Source organism: Ochotona princeps, chromosome 16 (assembly GCF_030435755.1).
Source record: "Ochotona princeps isolate mOchPri1 chromosome 16, mOchPri1.hap1, whole genome shotgun sequence".
NCBI lineage: Eukaryota > Metazoa > Chordata > Mammalia > Lagomorpha > Ochotonidae > Ochotona > Ochotona princeps.
In genome coordinates, this window is record NC_080847.1 from 27,383,383 (window position 1) to 27,405,974 (window position 22,592).

At 50.4% G+C, this 22,592-nt stretch overlaps 1 protein-coding gene across 3 annotated transcripts in view; it reads right to left on the reverse strand.

Annotated features, from left to right (window-relative positions):
- Positions 1–8,254: 8,254 nt before the first annotated feature.
- NOD2 (nucleotide binding oligomerization domain containing 2) overlaps positions 8,255–22,592 on the reverse strand; it is a 39,541-nt gene continuing 25,203 nt past the window's right edge. For 2 of the 3 annotated variants that reach the window (XM_058673992.1, XM_058673991.1), the window contains exons 5-12: positions 21,639–21,722; positions 21,342–21,425; positions 18,196–18,279; positions 15,453–15,536; positions 14,878–14,961; positions 12,976–13,059; positions 11,454–11,537; positions 8,255–9,365 (exon numbers count right to left, since the gene is read on the reverse strand). In XM_058673992.1, coding sequence (XP_058529975.1) covers positions 9,293–9,365; positions 11,454–11,537; positions 12,976–13,059; positions 14,878–14,961; positions 15,453–15,536; positions 18,196–18,279; positions 21,342–21,425; positions 21,639–21,722 — 661 coding nt within the window. In that variant the 3' untranslated portion in view covers positions 8,255–9,292. Of the gene's footprint in view, positions 9,366–11,452; positions 11,593–12,975; positions 13,060–14,877; positions 14,962–15,452; positions 15,537–18,195; positions 18,280–21,341; positions 21,426–21,638; positions 21,723–22,592 lie in introns of those variants that run through there. The other variant, XM_058673993.1, reaches the window with a different exon arrangement.

Sequence of the window (22,592 nt, forward strand, 5' to 3'; positions counted from 1 at the left end):
GCAGCTGACCCAGAGGAGCACCCAACTCACAAACACCATCTTCCTTCATCACCATGATTTCCTCCACCACAGGGTTAACAGGAGGGAAGAAAGGGGGGGCGGGCAGAATACCTGTCGCAATAGGGCGCACCTTTCAACTACAGAACTCCGGGTTGTTGGGCAAAACCATCCTGAACCTGGAAAGGGGAAACTGAAAGAAAAAGCAGAACGCGCCATTACGGAGGTCAGAACCCCGACTGTGCTTCCTGGACGAGAGCCCCAAGTACCTCCAAATCAACCCTATCCAAGCGCTCCCCTCTCCCTCCCCGCCTCCATCCCAAAGGGAGCTACAGCGACCCGGGGCCCACCGCAGGCAGGCAGGCGGGGGGGGGGGCTGCCTCAGTTTCCCCGTCCCTAAGGGGGCGGCGGGCAAAGAAGCAGTCTGCGTCCCACACTGTCCTCACCCCCAAGTCTTCTGATCTCCGGAGGGGGCCCCAAGCGACAGAGACCACGCTGCCACCACTTAGGATCGATCCCTTCTGGGAAGGCACGGCCAAAAGGGGAGCCCCTGGGTGTGGGAGCCCGGGCTGACGTCAGAGGGTTCAGCACCTCCCGGGTTAGGGCAGCTAACGGGCCGGCGCCGAGGCCCGACGGTCACCGCCGAGACTCCAGGCGCCCTGAGGCCGGGGACGAGCGCCTGAGGGGACTGGGCCGCCGGCCACTCGGCTTGCCGGCTCACTCGCTCACCTCGGGCCGCCGGACGTAGCCCACCGCTCCGCCTGCCAGGCCCGCGTCTCGGGCCGGCTCCGGCGCCCCACACCCACCGCCCCAGTATTTACCTCCGACGCGCGAGCCCCCGCGCAGCCAAACCTGCTACCTGGGCCCGCCCCCACCTGCCCCGCCTCCGAGCCGCCCAAGACGGAGGGAGGGAGCGGGGGCGGAGAGGGCAACCGCCGTGCCTGCCTATCGCAGCCCGAGAGGCCTTCCTACGCGCGTCCTGATTGGGCCTCCTTGTGACAGACCTTCCTCCAATGGCTGCCCGCCCGGCGCCAGCTGAAGGGACTTTCCGCTCTGTCAAGCTCGGTGGAGCCAAAGGGAAAGCAAAGGGGGAGGGCGGAGGAGGAGGGAGATGGGGGCGGGGAGCTCTGACTGATTGGCCGAAAGCCTGCAGATGCCGCGTTGCCATTGGCTGATATCGAAGCTGGGGCGGGGCGCTAAGCTCCCCCGGCTCCACCTCCCAAGCGCGTGCCGGAGTCTGCTCTTGCCTTCAGCTGTCAAAAGGAGGTTAAGGTGGGAAGAAGAGCCCAGAGCAGAGCTGGGAACTGGCTTTCAGAGTTCCAGAAAAGAGCTAAAGCTTTAGAACCAGACCGAAGTTCAACTCTTCTGCTCTCTTGATTAGTCACCAGCTGTGGGGAAACTCTCAACTTTCCTGTTCTGTGAAATGGAGATACTTGTGTCACCTGACAGGAATGTTGTGTAAACCTAGTCAGGAGTTAAAGGCGACCTGCGAGCCCTGCTGCTCACTGAGCGGCCGTGCCCACCTACACAGGGTCAGCAATCAGGTTTACCGCAGGTGGTGAAGGAGGCCCCACACGCTGCCTCACTCAGCCCCGCGCCCCTGGCCACCAGCCAGCTCTTGGGTGTAGTTAAGGATCTTTCAATTAGAACGAAGGCTTCTGATTCCCAAAAGTGCTCAGAATAGTCCCAGGGCCTGGCAGCGGGACTGGCTGCACTGGATACTCCTGTTAATTACTTCCTTCTCTTTTGACATTTTAGGTACTAATTATAGGAGAAGGTGATTAATACTGAGAAAGGAGGAGTGTGTGTGTGTGTGTGTGTGTGTGCACGCGTAATCATGACACAAATTTCCCCCACTGGAAAGTGATGCCTTTCTGAGAATCTAAGGAATTGAAACTGATAAGTGTACATGAGAGACATCACAAGAACAATTACTAATAGTAGCTGTAAACAGGTCACCTCTCTCCCTCACCATAATCACCCAGAGTGAAATGGACCCCTTCTAGAGACCTAAGCCTTCCCCCCACTCCTGCCTCTCCTGGGTCTGTTGGTAAAAGGCAATCAAAGCCACGAGATGAAAGCCAGCGGGCCTGGCCGACTGGGGTCTCCTGTAGGGTCTCCAATAAAGCCAACAAGGCTAAAAAGGCTGTAGGCTGGCTGAGAAGACTCTAGCCTCAAGACTGTTTGTACTTGCCCACCTAGTCCGGGGGCAGGACAGAGGGGCGGCAAGGAAACAGGAAGTGGAGTAAGACAGGGGTGTTCTAAATCCTTTCATTCAGGACAAACACTGGATACTTGCCTGGCAGCGGAGATACCATGATCACCAAGACAAACTCTCACTTACCCCGGTTGGCCACACTCCTCACCATTCCCTTGCTCCAGCCCCAGGATCAGGTCTCACATTGACATTACCCACTGGGCCTGTCTTTTCTGATGACAGTGCCTTGTGCTGCTGAACTCTGCTCCAAGGGGCTCTCTCTCACACTCTCTCTCTCTCTCTCTCTCTCTCTCTCTCTCTCTCTCTCTCTCTCAGCCCTCCCCCCACGTGTTCACCCAGTCCACCCAGAAAACTCTTCACCCAGTCTGAGCCTGCCAAACAGACTTCTCTCAATCACCATCTCCTACCAGTTGATACTGGTGGCCTGGAACGTGGTGTTGGCGACCACTCTGAAGCTGTGTTCAGCCTCACAAGCAGGAGAGATGAATGCCAGGGACTGAGATGGGGAAACACATACCATGCATTTGCAGCTCTTCATAAACCAAATGGGAGATTGAAGTCCAGAGAGGGAAAATAATTTCCTCTAGCCAGCCAGGAGATGGGTTGGAACCCTGATTTTTCCCTATCCCAAGCTATGGCTCTTTCTACCTCTTTTTAAGTGATTTATCCAATGAAAGTGCCCACCTGTAGAATCCAAATTCCTTATTCAGGAAGGACCTAGCCAAAATCCAGCCTCTTCTGGTGTTTCCATGGATAGTCCCCAGCTGTCACGGAACACCTCTGTCTGTCCAGCACCTCTCAGTCTGTCCGACTCAGCCAGGCCCCAGGGTTCAGTCAACAGTGGGTGAGCTACTGAGCAGGTATCAGGAAACAGAATCATGTAAAACAGATGGTGCCACCTGCCTCTGGCTAGGTAGGGACATTTTAAGCAGCAGATTCAACAACCACCTAGGTAGATTATGGTAAACTTCAGGACACTCACTCTGGGAAACACACCAAGGTTGCTTGGGTACCCCGGGAAGTCCTGTTTGAAAAAGGCACCTTTAAGAAGAGGGACAAAAGATGGGTGGCAATTCCAGGTACGGGAGATCTCCAGACAAAGGAAATAGAAAAGTACAGGACATGCTAAAGGAACTAAAAAGAGCAAAGCCCAGGCAATGTGATACTAAAAGGCCTCTAAGAGTTAAGTACAGGCATTGGTCTTCATCCCAAGGGATGAAGGTTGGGTGGTCTAACAGGGTGCCTATCTGAGATTCTGAGTCATCTCTCACAATTCTCTTACTGCATCCAACAGGAACTTAACAAGTAGCCATTGAGTGGAACCTGTCTCTCCCCAGGAGCTGGCAAACTCTAGGTAGCTTAGTAGGGTCTATGACCCAAAAGCCAGGACTATGACCACATAGTCAGAACTGAAGGTACCCCTGTTGATAGCCATGGTCACAGCTCTTGATCAGCTCCTGCCATGTGTTTCCCAATGGCTACTAAATGGTACTTCCAACCTCACTAAGTTCAGGGTTGGTTTCATATCCTATTGTTTCCTCGGTAAGGCCCCCATGTGAGGGTACCCACTCCCATGGCAACCCGTCTGCCCTCCATCTCAGTAAGCTGCAACTTCTAGCTGCACATCAATTTTTCCTGGTTCCACTCATTTTCCCACCAATCTTGTGAACTGAACTCGGAAATCCCCACAGGCAAAGACAGATGCCAGTGCCTTCTCCATAGTAGCACAGACTGAGCTTCCAGGGAGGAATGATGCGCTTCCCTCGATGAAGGTGTAGGGGACTGCAGGTGCAACTCCACATTCTCTATGGGGTTTTCAAAAAGCTCCTTTGTTGATAAGAAGAGGATTACTTTAAACATCTTTAATCCAGCTGAACGATAAGCCCATGATATCCTTCCAGTCAAGCCTGTGCCTGTTATTGATGACGAACGATTTCTGTGAGTGATTTTATAAAAACCCCCAGAAGGGAAGAGCATTTGGTGCTCTCCATCAGCACCTTTGTGGTACATGTGGAACACATCTGGGGCAGCAGATGGACTAGGAACAGTCTCATATCCAAGAAAGTCTTGCTCCTTCAACAAGCAAACATGAGCAGCAGGAATGGAAAGGCAACTCATTTTTAGAATCAGCCCCAACTTCCGACTCCTGGTCCCTTGAGCCAGGGTGCCTTCTTCATTCACTCAACAAATATTTTTTTGGTACTACTCTAGACTCTGCAGACGTTGTAGTGAACACACCCCACCCTGTGCTCCAGCTCAGTGAGGGCACATATGTGCAAAGACTGGAAGGACATGAGGAAACCAGTCCTACCACTGTCTAGGAGGGGATGGCTAGGCAAGTGCAGAGACCTGGAAGCAACGGTGTGCTTGGCATTGTCAAGGGACAGCAAAAGAAGCCAGTGTGGCTGCAACACACAGAGAACTGGGGAAAGGAAGGCTAAGAAGCAAAGGTGAGGCACGAGTGACCGAGGCCAACAGGACACTCTGACATTCACTCTGAACCTACCATCCTAGAAAGTTCAGGTCAGCTCAGTGGCTGATTTGACCTGTAGTTGAGTGGCTCACTCCTGAGCTGAAGGCAGAGACAAGGAGACCAATCCAGAGAAGAGCAGGTCCCTAAAGAGCCCCTTGTCTCCTGACGGTGGGGACAGAGCAGGTAAGAGGGAGGAAGGAAGGAAAGGAATAGGGAACTGAAGAAGTCAAGAAAAGAAGCTCTTCCAAAGGTGTGCTTTACCTCTAAGAGGAGTTTCCAGATAAGTGACGGGTGGGTGGGTTGGGGTGGTGATTGATGCCTAGAGGATTGGGTTTGTGGCTTGTTCTGGAAGCAATGATAATTTGGATTAACTTTAGAGGGGAGAAAGGTAGTCTAGGGGCAGCAGCAGCCACAGTGTGCACAGACATAGTCTTTCACAGTAATTCGCCCACAGGAAGGTGCTCAGGCCCGTCCACTAAGACTTTGATATTCACCTGTCATCACTGCACAGGGCCCAAATTGTGCATTCTGCCATGCAGAGGGACTGCCAGGATGCTTCCCCAATGTTGTGTGCTTCACTCACCGGGCTGAACTGATCCCCTGCAGGGGGACTTCAACCGAGAGCAAGCTCTCGGCACAACACAGCCCCCGTAGAACGTGACTTTCTCCCTCTCACATGCTGCAGTGTAATCATGTCAGCATCTTGTTTTGGTGCTGTGAGGCAGAATGCGGCGGGAGGGAAGGACAGAAACACTCAGATTGACATGTTTTTTCTTTCAGAAAGATGAGGAGGATAATTAAAGTCTGAGGCTCCTTTGAAAATGCTCCTGCTTCCCTGGCTTGTTTTTCTGCACATGAGGATGATGCATCCTTGACACAAACGGAGAGCTTGCATGCTCCCAGATACGCCATTGTCCTTCCAGGAGACTTTCCCATTAACCTGCAGTCTCCTGGTTCACTGGTTCTCTGCAGTGTCCTGGTGTGCTTTTGCCAATATCTGCCAGACATTTCAAAGTTACAGAACTTCTACTCTGAACTTGGGACAATAATTCTGTCACAAAATCTCACCACCACCATCCTTACCCAGGGTTCTTCTGCCCTCCATCACCTCTCCCTGGGTGTTGTTGTCCATGTGCAAGGATCCCACCCCCATTCTGACACCAGGAAGGACCCTGCTGTTCTCTTTGGTGTGGCATCTCCCATGGGCTCCTGACTCACACTGTACCTCAACACCTCCACTTGCTTCCTTACGGCATTGCATCTCATGCTTGACAATACTAAATGGAAGTCCCTCCCCTTCCAAGCTTGCTTCTTACCCACTGTCACCAGGTAGCTGAGTCAAAAATCAAGGCAGCCTGGATTTTTGCTTTCTGTGTGTCACCCTGTGGGCGATTGCCCCGTCTCTGCCTGCTACCTGGTGGGTATAGCTTACAGTCTAGCTGCACATGACCTGAGGCACAGCTTCTAGCCCAGTGTGCCGAGGGAATGGAAGCCAATTACAGTGTCATTGTTGAGCCAGGGAGGGGGTACTGTTCAAAGACTCCTTCCTGCCCTCCCCTTCCTTAACCTTTAAAAACTTGGAATTTGTGCTGAATAAATGGACATCCCTCACCAGTTTGTCTTCAGTGGTTCTGCAGACGAATAACATCATCACCTCACCCTCAGTGGCCTCGGGGCCTGCTGACAGGAATAAACCCTGAGATCAACCGATCCATTCCAAATGGAGCTCCTAGAAATTTAATAGGAGTGGAAAACTTTTTTTTTCCTGCCAAGACCTATGCATCACTCATGGAACATGCAAAATCACCAACTGAAAAACTAGTCTGTTATGAATTTATTAAATTTGGGGTCCTACCTGTGGCTGCCTTGGCAGGGCCAGATTCAATGAGTTCAGGTGTCTTCTATGGCCTATGGACCAGACATTCCCAGCTATGCAAGCTGTCTTACTCCACCTCCACCGCCAACTGCCATTCCCCTCAACAGCTCCATCCATACCCCTGTGCATTATTCCAGTCCAGTTGCTGCATGATCAAAACCAAACTCTTGGCCATTGGCCATCCAGGTCCTTTGAGAATAGATCCTATGTTCCTCTGCTAACCCAAGGAGGGACACCCTCCCCTTTGCTTGTCTTGCACACATGTGTGTTTCCTGTGGCTGCTGTAACAACCTATCACAAACCTAAGGACACAGATTACTCTCTTATAGCCCTGGAAACCGGAGGTTCCAGGAGAGAATGGGTTTCCTTACCTTACCCTGCATTTACAGCTGCATCCCTTGGCTCCTATCCCCTTTCTCCACCTTCTCCAGGAGGGCAGTGTCTTCCTTCAGTGGTCACCTTGCCTTCTTGTCCTGTACCAAGCCTCCCCATGCCAGGGACACTTGTGACTGCATTCAGAGACCAGCCAGCTAAGCCAGGATCATCTCCAAACTGAAAGCCCTTAGTCACATCTACAAAGTGCTTCTTGCCAGGCAAGGCCGACTTCACAAGTCTCAAGGATTAGGATCTGCATATCCTCGGTGGCCATTATTCTTCATGCCACATTTGCTAAGCTCTTTCTCACGACAAAGTTCTCTGCACAGGTTGTTCCCTGTGCCCACAAAGTACCCCTTCTGACCTTTGGAGATAGTGCTTACCTGACACCTCCTCATGGAAGCTGTCTGAACCACCTCTAAGCTGAAGATGATTCCATCACAAACCTTAGCTCATGTCCTCCCTAGGCCTCACTGCAACAGACCTTACTTAATCTACAGATGAATGTATTTATAGAGTAGCTAGCTTGTTGTCTGCTGTCTGCCTCTCTCTCTCTCTCTCTCTCTCTCTCTCTCTCTCTTTCATTTCTCATGACTGCCACAAGGACAGGGACCCTGTGTGTTCTCTCCACCCATGGATTGTCCCACCATACCTGGCTAGCCAATCACTGCTCAATCACTCTGGATGAAGAATTTGCCAGCCAATAGGGTGTGATGCCAATGAACTGCTGTGCTTCTTTATTCCTTGGAGAAAGCAGCCCCACTTCCAACAGAAACAGGGGTCAGGGCAGGGGCATGCCAGCAACAACAGAGGCCCCAGGGAGAAGCCATAGCTCCAAGGGAGCCAGACACCTTGCGAGGAAGCAGGACGTGGCTTTGGTGTGCAGCCCCAAAGCCCTTGCTCATGAACTGCAGCTAAAAATGATTCCACTAAGCCTGCACAAGAGGTTGTTCACGGTGGAAAGCTGCATGCAGGCACAGATCTCCTGCATCTTTGTCCTAAAGTTAAAGATTCCTGGAGCCACTTGAGGAGAAGTGAGGGAGGCTTGGGGGCTCTCCCGCATCTGCCACAGCCCTGGGCATGCGAGGCTCCCACACTGCCTTAAAATGTCACGCTGGGTAAGACCCTTCTAAGCCAAAGCCAAATGTGTTGTGATTGCTAGGCCTCTTTCGAAGAATTGCTTTTGCCTGAAGCCATAAATCATCCAGTTGAAAACATCATTTCCCTCCCTTTTAAGTTGAAAATGGTGCTTTAAACCATAACAAGTTTTAGGAATATTTTTTAAATGGTCACAATGAAGACAGCTTAGAGGATGCAATCATTCCCTGTGATCATTTAGAGCATGAAGTTCACGGTCGTGTTTTCTATAAAAGTATAAACATGATAGAAGACATAACAAGGTGGTTTATAAATATTAACCAGTCTTCACACATAATAATCTTTAACACAATAACACTGGTGCAGGCCCTGGCAGTTCACAAAAGCTTCACAGGCATCCTTTTGAAAAATCCAGAAAGACACTTGCTTCTAAGAAGGGGCCTGAATTTGCCCTGGAAACCTTCACACTGCAACTTTGTGTCCCAAAGCAATCTGGCACAAATACAATGGAACGGTCAGAAGCCTGTTGTCAGCATGCAGCTCACCAGGATCAACCAGAGCTGTGGCAGGGCTGTTTGAAATGCCAGCCCAGATGAACTTCCAGCAGGTGCATTTGGATGAGGAGCTGCTTCTGAAGGCCTCTCTGAAGAGTAGTTGACTTCATTGGAAAGAAAAGTCCACCTGTGATACCAGCTGGCGTGTGGCCGTGGTTTTTGTGCAGATCAAGAATGGAGGAACAAACACTGCTTGTGGGTCTCCTTCCAACAATGTCTTCAGCACCAAGGAAAGAAAGCAAGGGGTTGCTGCAGCTCTTCCCATTTTGGGTGCTCAAGATGCTACTTGTGAAATATCAAAGTCGAGGAAGTGAATCTTCTCGTACAACTGGGATGAGTGGAGGGACCAGAAGTGGCAGTGGCTGGGTGGACGTCCACGAGGTGAAACATGGCAGGAAGTTGCTCCTTTCAGACTCCTCCTCTTCACAAAAGGAATGGGAAGGGTCTTCCCTATGGGTGCATGTGTCCATACCAACAGGTCCCACTGGTCCATATCAGAACCCTTAGAGGATCAGCCTGCTCCTCCTGAGTGCCCATGAAAGAGATCTTGGAAAGAACTTGAAGGCAAAACTAGACTTGTCAGAGGTCTACTCTGCAGAGTGCTGGGGCTCCAGCCTTGGCCAGAAGATAGCAAAGTTCCTGTGGTCCTTGGGCAGATAGAGTTCAGCCTGTTGAATCCGAGGACCATCAGCCAAAAGACATCAAAGCAAGAGTCTGGGGTCCCTGTGGGCGAGCGCCTCCATTTCCTCTGCAGAGAAAGTGTTCCCATGGAGCCTACAGGGGACCAAGGGTAGAGGTCTGAGTGGGGACAACATCAGAGCAGTGCTTTCCAACCAAGCAGCTACTCTTACAGCCCACACCTGGGAGGGACCGGCTGTGGCACTCCAGGGGAACAGTCTGCAGTGGGACCCAGAGCACTCATGGATTACTCTGCATGATGACCCAGGCTCTGTGACTCTGCAAAATGAGTGGCCACTCTTTTTAAGGCAACAGCAGCATCTATCAAGAATGCAATGAGCAAGTCCCAGTGCCCTCTCAAGCTCTGTCAACAGGCAGCAAGGTAACATCAGAACCCTTAAAATATCCACCTGATGCTGGTGGCTTGCTCCTTGGAAACAGACTGTGACATTCCTTAGCACTATGCAATAGTTTCACAGAGAGAAAGACAGCCCACGCACTGCCTGGGACCTGATGACCTCCCAGGCTGCAGGCATTACTCAATGATACAGAGAGGAAAAAAAATTCTCCATCACAGTTTTTAGAAACTTTTATTTTTAATGATATCTGATAACCACACCTGCTGTTGCCCTAATATGCTTATTGAGGCAAAGGCAAGATCTACACATTTAAAGTGGGGTTTGCAGGCTTGTAGGGATGAGGCCATAATCCTGAAATATACAGACACCCAAATGGCCTGGACTAAGATAGTATGCATAGGGCTCACATTGTGACACTTAGGGTTAAACCACCACTTGAAGTTGCTGGCATCCCACATCACAGCACTGATTTGAGACCTGGCTGCTCCACTTCTGATCCAGCTCCCTGTTCACACATCTGAGGAAGCAGATGAAGGCCCAGATGTTTGGGTCCCTACCATCCTCATGGAAGAGCTAGATGGAGTGCCTGCCTCTTGGCTTGGTATAGCCCAGACCTGGCTGTTGCATCCATTCGGGGGAGTGAACCAATAGATGAAAAATGATTCTCTCTGTCTCTGTGGCACTCTGCCATTCACATAAATAAAATAAACCTCAAAAAAAAGAAAAGAAAAATAAACCAAGCCTGACAGTGGGGCACAGAGGGTCTGCAGCTGCCGAGTGGGCAGGGCTATCTGAGAAGGCCAACATTTCCTCCCCTCTAGATAACCTCTGGTATTGAGAATGGGACTGAGTTGCCAGTTTTTGCTTTTTTCTTTAAAGAACACCCTGTAATACAGATTTTTACAAGTGTCACAGTTTTACAATATTGGTATGAATCCCAGTGTCTGAGACACATACGGTAAAACCTGTTCATGATGTGTTAGCCAGGGGAAGCTTCCCAATGGGTAAGAACAAGAAAGACAGATCTTTGATTTCAATGTTTTTTTTTCCAAATTGATAAAGGAATACAGCTTTCAGTGATAGAGAGGTGGAAACTGCAACTATACAAAAGGTCCCACCTTTCATGGCCTCTATCCGGGGCTCTAGAGGGTCTGGCACAACCACTATGACCAGGGAAGGGAGACACGATGCCCCGGAGGCCAGCAGCTCAGCTTTTTCACTTTCTTTTCATCTTTCAGCCATACTCCTGTTCCAACTGGATCACCCAAACAGAGAAGTCTTCAACAAGCACTCATGAGTTAGAAACAAGAGAATCAAGGTTGCTGCTGTGATGTAGTGGGTAAAGTCATGGTTTACGACATCCCATTCACATCTCATATCAGAGTGTCAGCCAGAGGCCTGGTTATTCTGCTTCCAGAGCCAGTTTCCTGTTAATGCACCTGACAAGGCAGCGGATGATGGTCTAAGTACTTAGGTCCCAGATGGATTTCCAGGCTCCTGGCTTATTTTGCCCGTTGAGGAGTAAACTAGCAGATGGAAGACTTCTGTGCGTGTGTGTTCGTGTGTGTGTGTGTGTGTGTGTGTGTGTGTCTCCCCTCTGCCACTCTGTGACTTAGCCTTCCAAATAAATAACCTTTTCTCAAAAATGAAAGAATTAGTCTCTGCTCAGAGATGGGAAGCCCCGTTTTGAGACAGAGCTCACAATCAGATGGCGACCATCAGGAGGGATCTTTGGAGCTCAGGGGTTCCTCTCTTGCCTCATGCCACTCTACAGATCAGAAGCCACAGATTCAGCAGGGTTGCCAGGTCTCCCCAAGGACCTTACCAGACTTCCAGGATGGTGTCGTTGCTTGCCAAGGCCTGCAGGAGGGCCTCCACCCCCACGGAGGTGATGCAGTTGTTGGACAGCCTGGAGAAGAAGGTGGGATGGTGAGCTTCAGGCACACTTGGCTTGCCTCTTGAGCCTGTCCAGTTAAAGAGGCTTTGGGAATTAGCCAGTCTATGGAGTCCCACCCACTCCACAGATGTTCCTCTTTCCTGGCTGAGCTCACTTACAAAGTCTCTGTGCTTAAGTGACAATGCACCCTGCTCTTCTGCTCACCAGACAACTCCATCCTGGTAAGGAGCCACTCCCTGGGAAAGGCACTGTGCCAGACAGCATCGTAGATGCCTTTGGTTCAAATCTCGACTTTTGATTCCATCTCAGGCAAGTCAATCCCAACTCCCTCAATCTGTACAAATGAGTCTACAAGAGCACAAACTTCACAAAGTGTGAGAATTAAACAAAGAATGCCCCATCTATAGCATTTGACCCAGTACCAAACTCATGAATAATTAACCAATAGTAGTACTGTCTCATGAGTGCGGGGAACTTGGGGTGCCCAGGGACACACAGATGAAAAACAGTAGGCACTTAGGAAAGAGGGAATAGGAGATAGGGTTGTGGGGTTGGAGGGAACAGGAGAAAACCACGTGTTTCTCAGCCAGCTATCTCACTTAATTTTGCCTTGGAGAAGATGTCTACTTCCTATCTTCTACCTCCTCCACAATTTTAGGCACTTCTTACCAGCTTTACCTGCAGGCAGTGCTACCAGCCACGTGGGGCTTTCCTGAGATGCCACACAGCCCCTATGTTCCATCAGTAAATGCACACAACCCAGAAAGGAAGGTCTGGTTATCCCCACTCACACAGGAATGAATGTGTGTGTAAGGGAATGAATGCATGACAAGCGAAAGAATGAATACATGAGTAAATATAACACCAGAGAAACCACTGAGATGCCCAGGCCCCCTGAGATGGAGACAGGCCCTGGAGAGGGGAAGAAGCGTCTCTCTCAGCAACCTGCCTGTCATGTTCACTTGCCTTTGACCTCCAACCCTGGCTCGCAGGACCTGCCACTCCCTGCCTCAAGCCATGGTGCCGATCCCAAGCTGCACAAGCTGGAGAATTCACACCGCACAAGCATATGAAGCCCCAGCACATGGTGGATAATGTCCCCACTTGCCCTTCCCGCACACCCACCCTCCCTCGGCTCCCCAGCCTTGGCTGGTAAGGCAATCAGGCACGTTCTGCACCGGTTCCTGGAGGACCCCATCAGGGCTGAGCTCCCAGTTCTCTCAGCTCTCTCCTGGCTCTCGACCCGTTCCTCACATCACTGCATTGCACTGTGTTGGCTGGACCACTTCCCATGCAACCAAGGCATGTTGGAATCCTGGCTGGCCCAGACTAACACAGGCTGTTTTCCTGTGAGTCCCCAGGTTGGGCAGCTGATCCTGTCTCTCCACCACAAATACCCCTTCCCCAAGCTGGTCATCCTTGCCCTAGCTCCTGCCTGGGAGCTCCTTACTTCAGGACTTTCAAACTTGAATTTCTCTTCAGTCCTTCCGCGAGAGAGCATACACCTGCATCCTGGATATGGTTGTCTTCCAGGCTGGCAAGAATAAGGGAAAACATTTTGTTGAACAGATTCCCAAACCCCAACTACCAAATTCCTTTTCTTTAATATAGATTTCATTCCCTTCAGGGCAGCCATGTGCTCAATGAGAAAAACTACATTTCCCAACATCCATTGTAGCTAAGGTTGGGCAAGAGATGCACACAGGGCTTTTGACAAGGCTTTGTAACTTCTTGACCAGTTCTATGTCACCTGCCTTCAGACTGCCTAGCCAAGCAAAAACAAAGCATTTACTGGTAAAAACAAACCATTTACTGGATCGAGCCCTTATAGATGAAGGACTCCTATCATTTATAGCCTATTATAGAGTTAAACTAAATTTGGCCTAAAGCTGCCTCCATGCTTAGAGTTTCTAAAACCATGAACTGTGACCTAATTCAGTATATAAATAAATTGCAATTTAAGACTATATTCTTGTAATAAACAGCTAAGTCTCAACCCACCACAGCAGCCAAACTTCAGCCAATCACAGGCTGCCAGCTCACCTCAAATGCTGAGCTATAACCAATCAAGCTCTCCTATCACTGTCCTTTTCCATTTGGCCAGAGTGCTAAGTAGAACTCTCTGAATCGTTCTTGATGCTTGAGCATTCCTTGCTCAGATAAACACTGCTCAATTTAGTTCACCTAAAATCTTGAAGGGTAGTTTTAAGTGGTACATTCTCAACAAATGTACCTCTACTTAGAAATTCCAAGTGATGAAACCCAATCAGTATATAACGAATGGCAAACTCCAGAGCTAGTGAGCCCATGGTAACACAAGGCCCATTGTCACACAAGCTTGCCTCCCTTGACTGCATTTCAGAAATGTATTTTTAATAAAAAGAACATTTGTGGCAATCTCATTACTAAGCAAGTCTACACCACTTTTCTGACGATCACTAGCACTTTCTAGCAATACAATATGTCTTCATGGAGGTAGGTACTTTTTTAATGATTCAAAGCTACTACACACTTGGAAGATTAGAGTGTAAATGGATTGAATATGATCTGGGAAACCAGAGAAGTATGGGGTATGGAACAGAGCTCCCGGATCTCCAAGGCATGTCTGCATCTGATGCCGGGCTATGCTTCTAAATTTCCAGGCCTTCCTCCTTCCTGCAGAAACCAAACACTCAGCTTTTCCCCTTTCCTGACAGGACTTAGAACTGCCCAGAACCTGTCAGGAGCCCCTGCTGGAGAATCTAAAGGATGGAACACTGCCTCGGGTCAGCATTGTGAGCACACTTCATGCTTCATCTTTCAACTTCTCCATACCCCACCTTCCGAGGGGGCTCTCTGGCGCTCATGCTCGGGGTTCTTAGTGACTCAAAGTCACTCAGAAATCACAAAACTTTCCCAGTAGTCAAAGCGCTTGGCAGCAGCAGTTGTATCAGTTGGCCACTGAGATTCTTTCAGATTACCCACAGAACACAAACACATGGCAGGTGTGCCTTGCTGAATTCTTACAAACATCACATACAGCTGGCAGCAGTGAACAGGTGAGAAACCTGAGATTCAGAGCTTTCTGTTGAATTCACACAAGATCACACAAGCCTGCTTGATGACAGAGTTTGTGTGTTCTTAACCATTACATCCCATGGAGGCAGAAAATAAACCAGCAGACCAACAAATGTAGCTAAATAAAAAGAATCAGCCCCTTTATTCTAGGCTCTCCAATTTTGTACCAGTCAGTACATATAAAAGCAAACACAATCAAGCAATCAATCAATCGATCAATCAATCGTCCACTGCTGCGGATGAGGCCAGGGAGCCTTCCACTTGCATCTCACGCACAGGGACCGCCCAAACTCACCAGAGTTCTTCTAGTGCCACGTTCTTTTCCAACATCGATGCTAAGGCTTGGGCACCCATGCTGCCAATGTTGTTCCCCACCAGGCTAGATGTAATCATGGAGCAAAAACATGTCAGAGCACGGAGGGACCTCAGAGAGAAGCAAATGTACAAAGAGCAAAGTACACAGTGCACACAGCCTCGCTCTCCAGTCTGCTCCACTTCAGACATCACCAATTGATGTCAGAACTTTCTTACACCTACTGAAGACATCACTCATTGATTGCAGTGTCTCTGAGGCCAGGAGCAACCATAGAGGTCTTCCTAACATAGTACACTGGGAAGCTACTATCAGTGAATTAGAGGTACTCTTGAGATCTTCCTTTTACAGGGAGGGAATCAAGACCTTGAGAGGGCAAGAAATGATCTCCAAAGTCACCCAGAGAGACTCGCGTGCCCAAATCAGATAGTCTCTCTTCCACATCCCATTACCCCATACAGCAATGGGATTGTGTAGATGAAGTTCATAGGATTTCAAAGATGGCCCAAGCTCTTCCTGGCTCTCTCATGACACCAGTAGGGCACAGCAAATCTTACCTGAGCCACTTCAAGCTTTGGTGCTCACCCAGGGCTTCAGCCAGGGCCTGGGCCCCTTTGTCACCCACTTTGTTGCCCCAGAACCTGGAAAGGCCAGCAGAATAAACAGTCAGTCTCAGCATGGATCTTCTATGTGATATAAACATAAGCCACCTGCACTCCTGCTCTCTTCAGCCTCAGCCAGCTCCAGCCACATCTCCCAGTGGGGTGCCCAAGATGCAGCAAAATATACCTGCCCCTGTTTTGGGTGGGAGTTTAGAGGCTCACTCCATACCCTCAGAGGTCGAAGACTCTCTCCCAACAGTAATGCACAATGTTGTGACGTTTTTCCTGACTTCATTTTTTTAAAGATTTATTTATTTGGAATAGAGCTACTGGGGAGGAGGCGGGATGGAAAGAGAGAGGGTGAGATCTTCCAATCACTGATTTGCTCCCCAAAAGACCACAGTGACCAAAGCTGGACTGGTCCAAAGTCAGGAACCAGGAGCTTCATCTGTCTCTCCCATATAGGTGGCAGAAGTCCAAACACTTGGGCTATTCCCTGCTGCTTTCGCAGGAGCATTAGCAGGAAGCTGGATTGGAAATGGAACAGCCAGGATTTGTGTCCATATGGGATTCTGACCTCACAGGAGATGCCTTAACCTGCCGGACCACAATGTGGGTCCTTTTCCTGGCTTTAGCTCACATCCGCTTCCTAGGAAGTGGCCCCAACAGGCCTAGAAGGACCCTCTGGAAGCACCCAGAACAAGTCTGACCCTTCTTCCAAAAGCTATCTCTACTTCCTGCTACCTCCTATTTCTTCGTGGTGTCTAACGTTTTCACCTGCTGGGGCACTCTCCTATGATGCTCTGAAGTTTAGAAACACTCCTTTTCCAAGAGGCAGAACCCAACTTGCTCCTTTTGATCCAGTTATCGTACAGATGGGGACCTGCCCCGAGCACAGAGAACTGAACTGGAGTGTTCACTGCCTCTGCATTCAGGAAATGCTGGTGGAGCCTTGACCATACTCCAACACAGATCTGTGCTCCAGTGATACAAGGCTGCAATAGCAACGCATCTGGCAGCCATCTAAGCCAGCAGCAGCAGATGGGAAAGACAGATTAGGGACATCAAAGCAACAGAATACAATGCAACTCTTCTTTTAAAAACTGAGGTCATAATGGGGGCGGATGTTGTGGTCTAGTAAGCTGCCTCTCAGGATGCCTGCATCTCATACACGAGAGCCTGGGATTGAGTTTCTGCCTCCATTTGCAATCCGGCTTCCTGCTAATGTGCATCATGGGAAACAGCAGATGACTAAGTCCCTGCCACGCACATGGGAAACTAGGATGGAATTCCTGGTTCTGGCTTCAACCTGGCCCAGCCACAGATACTGCAAGCCTTTGGAGCATCAACTATTATATGGGAGGTATTTCTCTCTTGCTCTCACCCTGCCTTTCAAAGAAATAAACTTTATAAATACAAAATTGAGGTCATAATGATTTTTAAAAAGTGACCACAATACATTGTGAAACATTTTTTAATTGAAAAAATACCACGCAGTTTATATCATATAAAAGTGTTTGAGGGCCTGAGTACTGTGTCTAACCCACACAAAGACCTTGAGGTACGTGTTTTGAAACAGAGGTAAGAACCCCAGATGTGGGGGCTGCCACTGTGGCATAGTAGGTAAAGCCTCTGCCTGCGGTGCTGGCATCCCATATGGGCACCAGTTCGAGTCCAGGCTGTCTTTCTCCTTCCTCACTCTCTCAAATGAACAGCTCTCTCAATAAATACTTCTCTCAAATAAGTAACTCTGCCTCTCAAATGAATAAATCTTTAAAAATAAATAAATAAATAAATAAATAAATAAATAAATAAATAGCTAACAAGAACCCTCGATGTGGCTTGGAGCAGAGGAAAGCTCAGCGGGACTGTGGCCTCCTTCCCAGACTCCCTTACTGCTAACACTGTTTGTAGGGGGTGCTGATTTCTGGAGCAGCCTAGTCCTGCTCCTGCCTGACTCAAGCTGAATTTGTGTGCAACCTGCTTGTCTAGCATCACAGCACCTGAACCTAAAGTTATTCTCTCCTCCAGGTATCCAAATCCCCAGGACCTGTTAGGTAGACCTCAGTTCACACAGCACAGGGAGCGGTGGCTGGAGTGTAACCTAGGGAGGCTGACAGGGGAAGCCCTGTTTGTGGCCCTGTGGGCTGTGGGACACCCCGCCTCCTCCTGCCTCAGCCTGAGCATGGCACTCCAGCAGCAGGAACGCAAGGGGACCCTGGAACAGCCCTGCCATCCTGGGTCCACTCTTACCCTTCCCCAGCCACACCCTGGCAGAGCTATTTTCCATCACTGGCCCCTGGGCCTTGTATAGAGCTACTTTCATCACATTAATCTGGGGTGGAGCCAGGTAGTGCTGTTGTTCAGACACATGGAGTGGTTTCATGCGCGACCAAGGCACACCCCTAAGCACCCTCAAATACCAGAGGGGCTTTGAGTTCCCCAGCTCGTGGCACTGCCCTCCCCCAGCTCTGGCATCCTCAACTTCCTATTAAGAAATGAGGATGCAAGTGCAGAAGTAGCTAAAGGCAGCTCACACTTTCTCTCTCTGACTTATCCCCCATTGGGGCCTGGGCTGCCTTTGGGCCTGACTGAAGCATTCCACTCCTGCCCCTAAATCCTTTCTAGGACCCACTCCCCCCAAACCCCACTCCTCCTATGGGGACGGTGGCGGGGGTGGGGAAGAAATCCAACCTACCCTAGGAACTGCAGGGAACCGTTGCCCCGGAGCCCCTGGGCCAGCACCTGGGCTCCTTCGGCGGTGATGTGGTTGTTCCCAAGCCTGGAGCGGAAGACACAGAAGGGGCCCCAGCTTGGTGGTGTCCTGGGCAAGGAGACTCCCATCTCACCAGGACTCAGCAGTCTCATCATGTGTGCAGCAGTTCAGTTAAGCACACCCAATGGCACTTTGACCCCCCTTTTTTCGTGGGGGGGGCGCCTCTAGCAGAGAAAGAGTTGTGGGGCCTGATATGCAAAGCAGTGAGAAGGTCTGGCTTGTAGGTAGTTTCCCTGGGGTTCTGGGGCAACAAGGAGCAAATGGGAACTTGCTGTTACACCTGCTGCTGTGGTTTCAGCCATCCTGGATCTAGGTACCATGTGACGCCCCGCAGCTTTCCTGGATCTGCCCTGTTAAAGAGCCAGGGCAGGCCCAGGATGCTGGGGAAGAGGATCCCGCTGAGACTGTCTGCTGACACCCAGAGGAAGGGATGCTGTGCAAGGGAGGAAGGGAGGAAGGGAGGGCGGGCCACAGGGAAGTGGCTAGGCACAAAAGAGCCTGGGAAAGTCCCAGTGAGGAAGGGTGGGGCAGCATCCAAACCCAGCCACCACAGCGAATCTCCAGGCTCTCACCCACAGCTGAGCCTCCCTAGAAAACCAACACCTCCTTTTCCCCTTTTTAAAGAGCTTCAAGTCTGCCTGCCTCCTGCAAATCCCACAGGACAGGTCTACTCATCTCCTTCAAGAACAGGTGTAGCTCAGCTCCCCATGGGTGACCAGGCACCCTGGCTGTTATACTCTGAAATCTCACGTCACATGCCTGCTGCTGTCAGGCCAATGATAGACACATGAGATGTGACTACCCTGCTGGCTGAACAAGGTGCTTCCCCCAGCCTTCCTTTGCTCCTTTCTGCTTCTCTCAGGGTCAGCCCCCCGGCATCCTCCTTTTCCTTTGCCCCAGACAAGCACTTTCCCCAGTAGGAGGGGGTCTTCAAAGAGAACATAGAAAAGGTAAGATTGTGTGAGGGAAAAAAATGCAAGGATTTCCAACTTTTCAGCACCAAAATAAGCTCATCTTAAATTCCATTTTCCACATACTTTCTGAAGTCCTCTCGTACATTTGTGGCACATCTAATTCCTTCCTGGAGGACTGGACTAACAGAAGGCTGAGCAAGCTGAGAGCTTACATAATTCGCCCAGGATCTCACAGTCCCCGAGCTTGCTATATAAAGCTCTTGCAAAACAGTGCCAGCTCTGTATGTACAGTAACTCAGTCATCAAGCCATGAGGGGGGGGGGGGGCTCTGACTGTCATCCATCTTCACAGAGGGGCCGATGGAAGCGCCCAGATGTGAGGCTAACATCAGATTGCAATGCTAATGAGAATTCTAAGCTCAGGGATTCTGGAATCAAACCTTGGGCAATCTGGGGAGGGCATTTGGCTTCGTGGTTCAGACTCTAGTCAGGATGCCCACATTCCCCATCAGAGCACCTGAGTTAAAGTTCCAACTCCAGCTCCCATGGCAACTTCGCTGGGACAGTCAATATTCCTCAAGCAGTTGGTCCCTGCCATCCATATGGGAGACCAGCTCGGTTTCCTACGGTGCAGTTTTGGTCCCAGCCCAGCCCTGGGTACCGCAGGCATTTAGGGAATGAATCAGAACACCGGAGCTGCCTCTCAAATTAAAACAATAACAAGGGCCCGGCGGTGTGGCCTAGCGGCTAAAGTCCTCGCCTTGAAAGCCCCGGGATCCCATATGGGCGCCGGTTCTAATCCCGGCAGCTCCACTTCCCATCCAGCTCCCTGCTTGTGGCCTGGGAAAGCAGTTGAGGACGGCCCAATGCATTGGGACACTGCACCCGTGTGGGAGACCCGGAAGAGGTTCCAGGTTCCCGGCTTCGGATCGGCGCGCATCGGCCCGTTGCGGCTCACTTGGGGAGTGAATCATCGGACGGAAGATCTTCCTCTCTGTCTCTCCTCTGTATATATCTGGCTGTAATAAAATGAATAAATCTTTAAAAAAAAAAAAAAAAAAAACAATAACAAGAAAACAAGACTCTCCCCTAAAAATATGGGAGAAGATGGGAGAAGAGTTATAATCCGGCCCAGAGACAGCATCCACTAGTTTACTCCTCAAATGTCCACCACAACTAGGGATGGGCCAGGCCCAAACCAGAAGCCCAGGACCCTAGGCAGGGTCTCTCACATAAGTGGCAGGGACCTAGGTGCTTGGGCTCTGATTGGCTGCCTCCCTGTATGCTCAGCAACAGGAAGCTGAAGCAGAAGTGCAGAAGCTGGGTCTTAAATATGGGTTGCAGGCGTCCCGGTGACGACTTTACTGCTACCCACATGCCAGACCCTGAATCCAATACTCTGCCACAGCTCTCCCTGGAAGGGAATAAGCCATCCCTGGTATAACCATGCAGGTGAAGGTGGCAGAATAGAATCACCTGTAAAATTATGACCTTGACAGCCTTTGATGAGAGTGAGCTATATGATCAACCATTCGAAAACGGCAAGTGCCGGACCCCCAGACCCAGCCCAGCAAGTGTAAAAAACAGATGGAAGCAATGTTTTCACTTACAGCCTCAAAAATCTCAGGAGTCAGGCTGTCTGGGGTCGGGGCTGGTGGGGATGTGGAGGGGAAGAGAACAAGAAGCCAAAGCCATCAGGGAGCAGCTGGAGGGGCCATTCCACCGTGTGCAGTAGGAGACTCCAGCTGAGGCCAGCAGGAAGGAAGCCCTCCTGGTTGGGAGTGCAAACCCTACACCCTCTCAGCAAGTGAGGCACCTTCAGGAGTATCCCAGCTACCAAGATCTCCCCCAAGCAGGACCTGCTCAACATGTCAGGGACCTCAGGGCTCGTAATGTTCAGACCCAGAGAAGGACAAAGGATCCAGGAGTCCATCTTCACCTTGAGGGCTACAAGGCAAAAGGCAGGAGGTCCACAAAAGAAATAGTGCAACCTGCACGGGGTGGTTATGGCACCTGAGCAACTCACAGGAGACCTGCTCTTCAGTCAGGTGCTCATGAGCCCAGAGTGGGCCAGGTACCAGCCCAGACCAGATTCAACTGATTCAGCTATGCTGCAAGAAAATAGCTTCTAGCAAATGGGCAACCCCAGGCTCACCTCAACGCCAGGAAGTTCTGTTTGCATGCAAGGAGTTGGGCCATGGAGTGGGCACAGCCATCAGTCAATTTGTTGTTGAACAGACTGTAAAGTTGCAAGAGAAGAGACATGGGGCAGAGATCAGTGAGTACCCGAACCCAGGGCCAGCTGTTCAGGGTCAGGGCTCACCCAGCCACCTCCAAGTCACACAACAACATGGTCCCTGCCGAGGGCTCACCCCCCAGTGGCTAGGGACAATGCAGCTCAGGGTGAGGCTGGGGAACCCAGGCGCAATGCCCACAGCCCATCCTGACTTACGCCAACTTCTGTAACTGCTCACAGTGGAGAGCATGTTCCACAAGCTTGCAAATGCCTCGGTCTGAGATATTGTTATCGCGCAGGCTAAGGAAGAAAAAAATAAGTACATTGGAAAACGAAGTTGACAAAAGAGGGGAAAAAATACACAAAATCCACCCCCAAAGTGACTTTAACTCACTCTCAAAAGTGCTAGCATCTGTGCCTACAGGAAATACCACATATATAGAACACCCCAGAACAGGGACTTCCCTGCCCTTCCTGGCCTAGGAGCTGACCTGGCCTAGGTGTGTGACAGTTGGGGGATAACTCAGGAGGTAGGGACCAGAGCCCTTACAAAAGAGCCCTGGGGGGCCCAGCACGGCAGCCTAACTGCTGAAGTCCTCACCATACATGTGCCAGGATCCCATATGGGTGACAGTTCTAATCCCGGGGGCCCCACTTCCCATCCAGCTCCCTGCTTGTGGCCTGGGAAAGCACTCAAGGATGGCCCAAAGCCTTGGGAGCCTACACCTGTGTGGGAGATCCAGAAGAGCCTCCTGTCTCCTGCCTTTGGATCAGTTCAGCTCTGGCCATTGAGGCTGCTTGGGAAGTTAATTAACAAACAGAAGATCTTCCTCTCTGTCTCTCCTCTTCTCTGTGTATCTGATTTTCCAATATTAATCAATCAATCTTAAAAAGAAGATCCCTGGGATCCTTGGGAAGTCACAGATCTCCCTTCAGGCATAACTTTCATCTCTGTGAAGGAAACTGGCCTTCACAGCAGGTATATAAAAGGGTTCAAGGTGCAAAGAAGCTGATGTACAGGGAAGGTACAGCTGGAACTAGACAAATAACCTGCCAGGTGAGCAGAGGAGAGACCAGCTGTACTACAGTAACCAGGCTGTGGTGAACGAGGCCCTGCTAACCAGTCCTCCATCCAAACCAAAGACAGTTCAGGCCTGGCCAGACCCCACC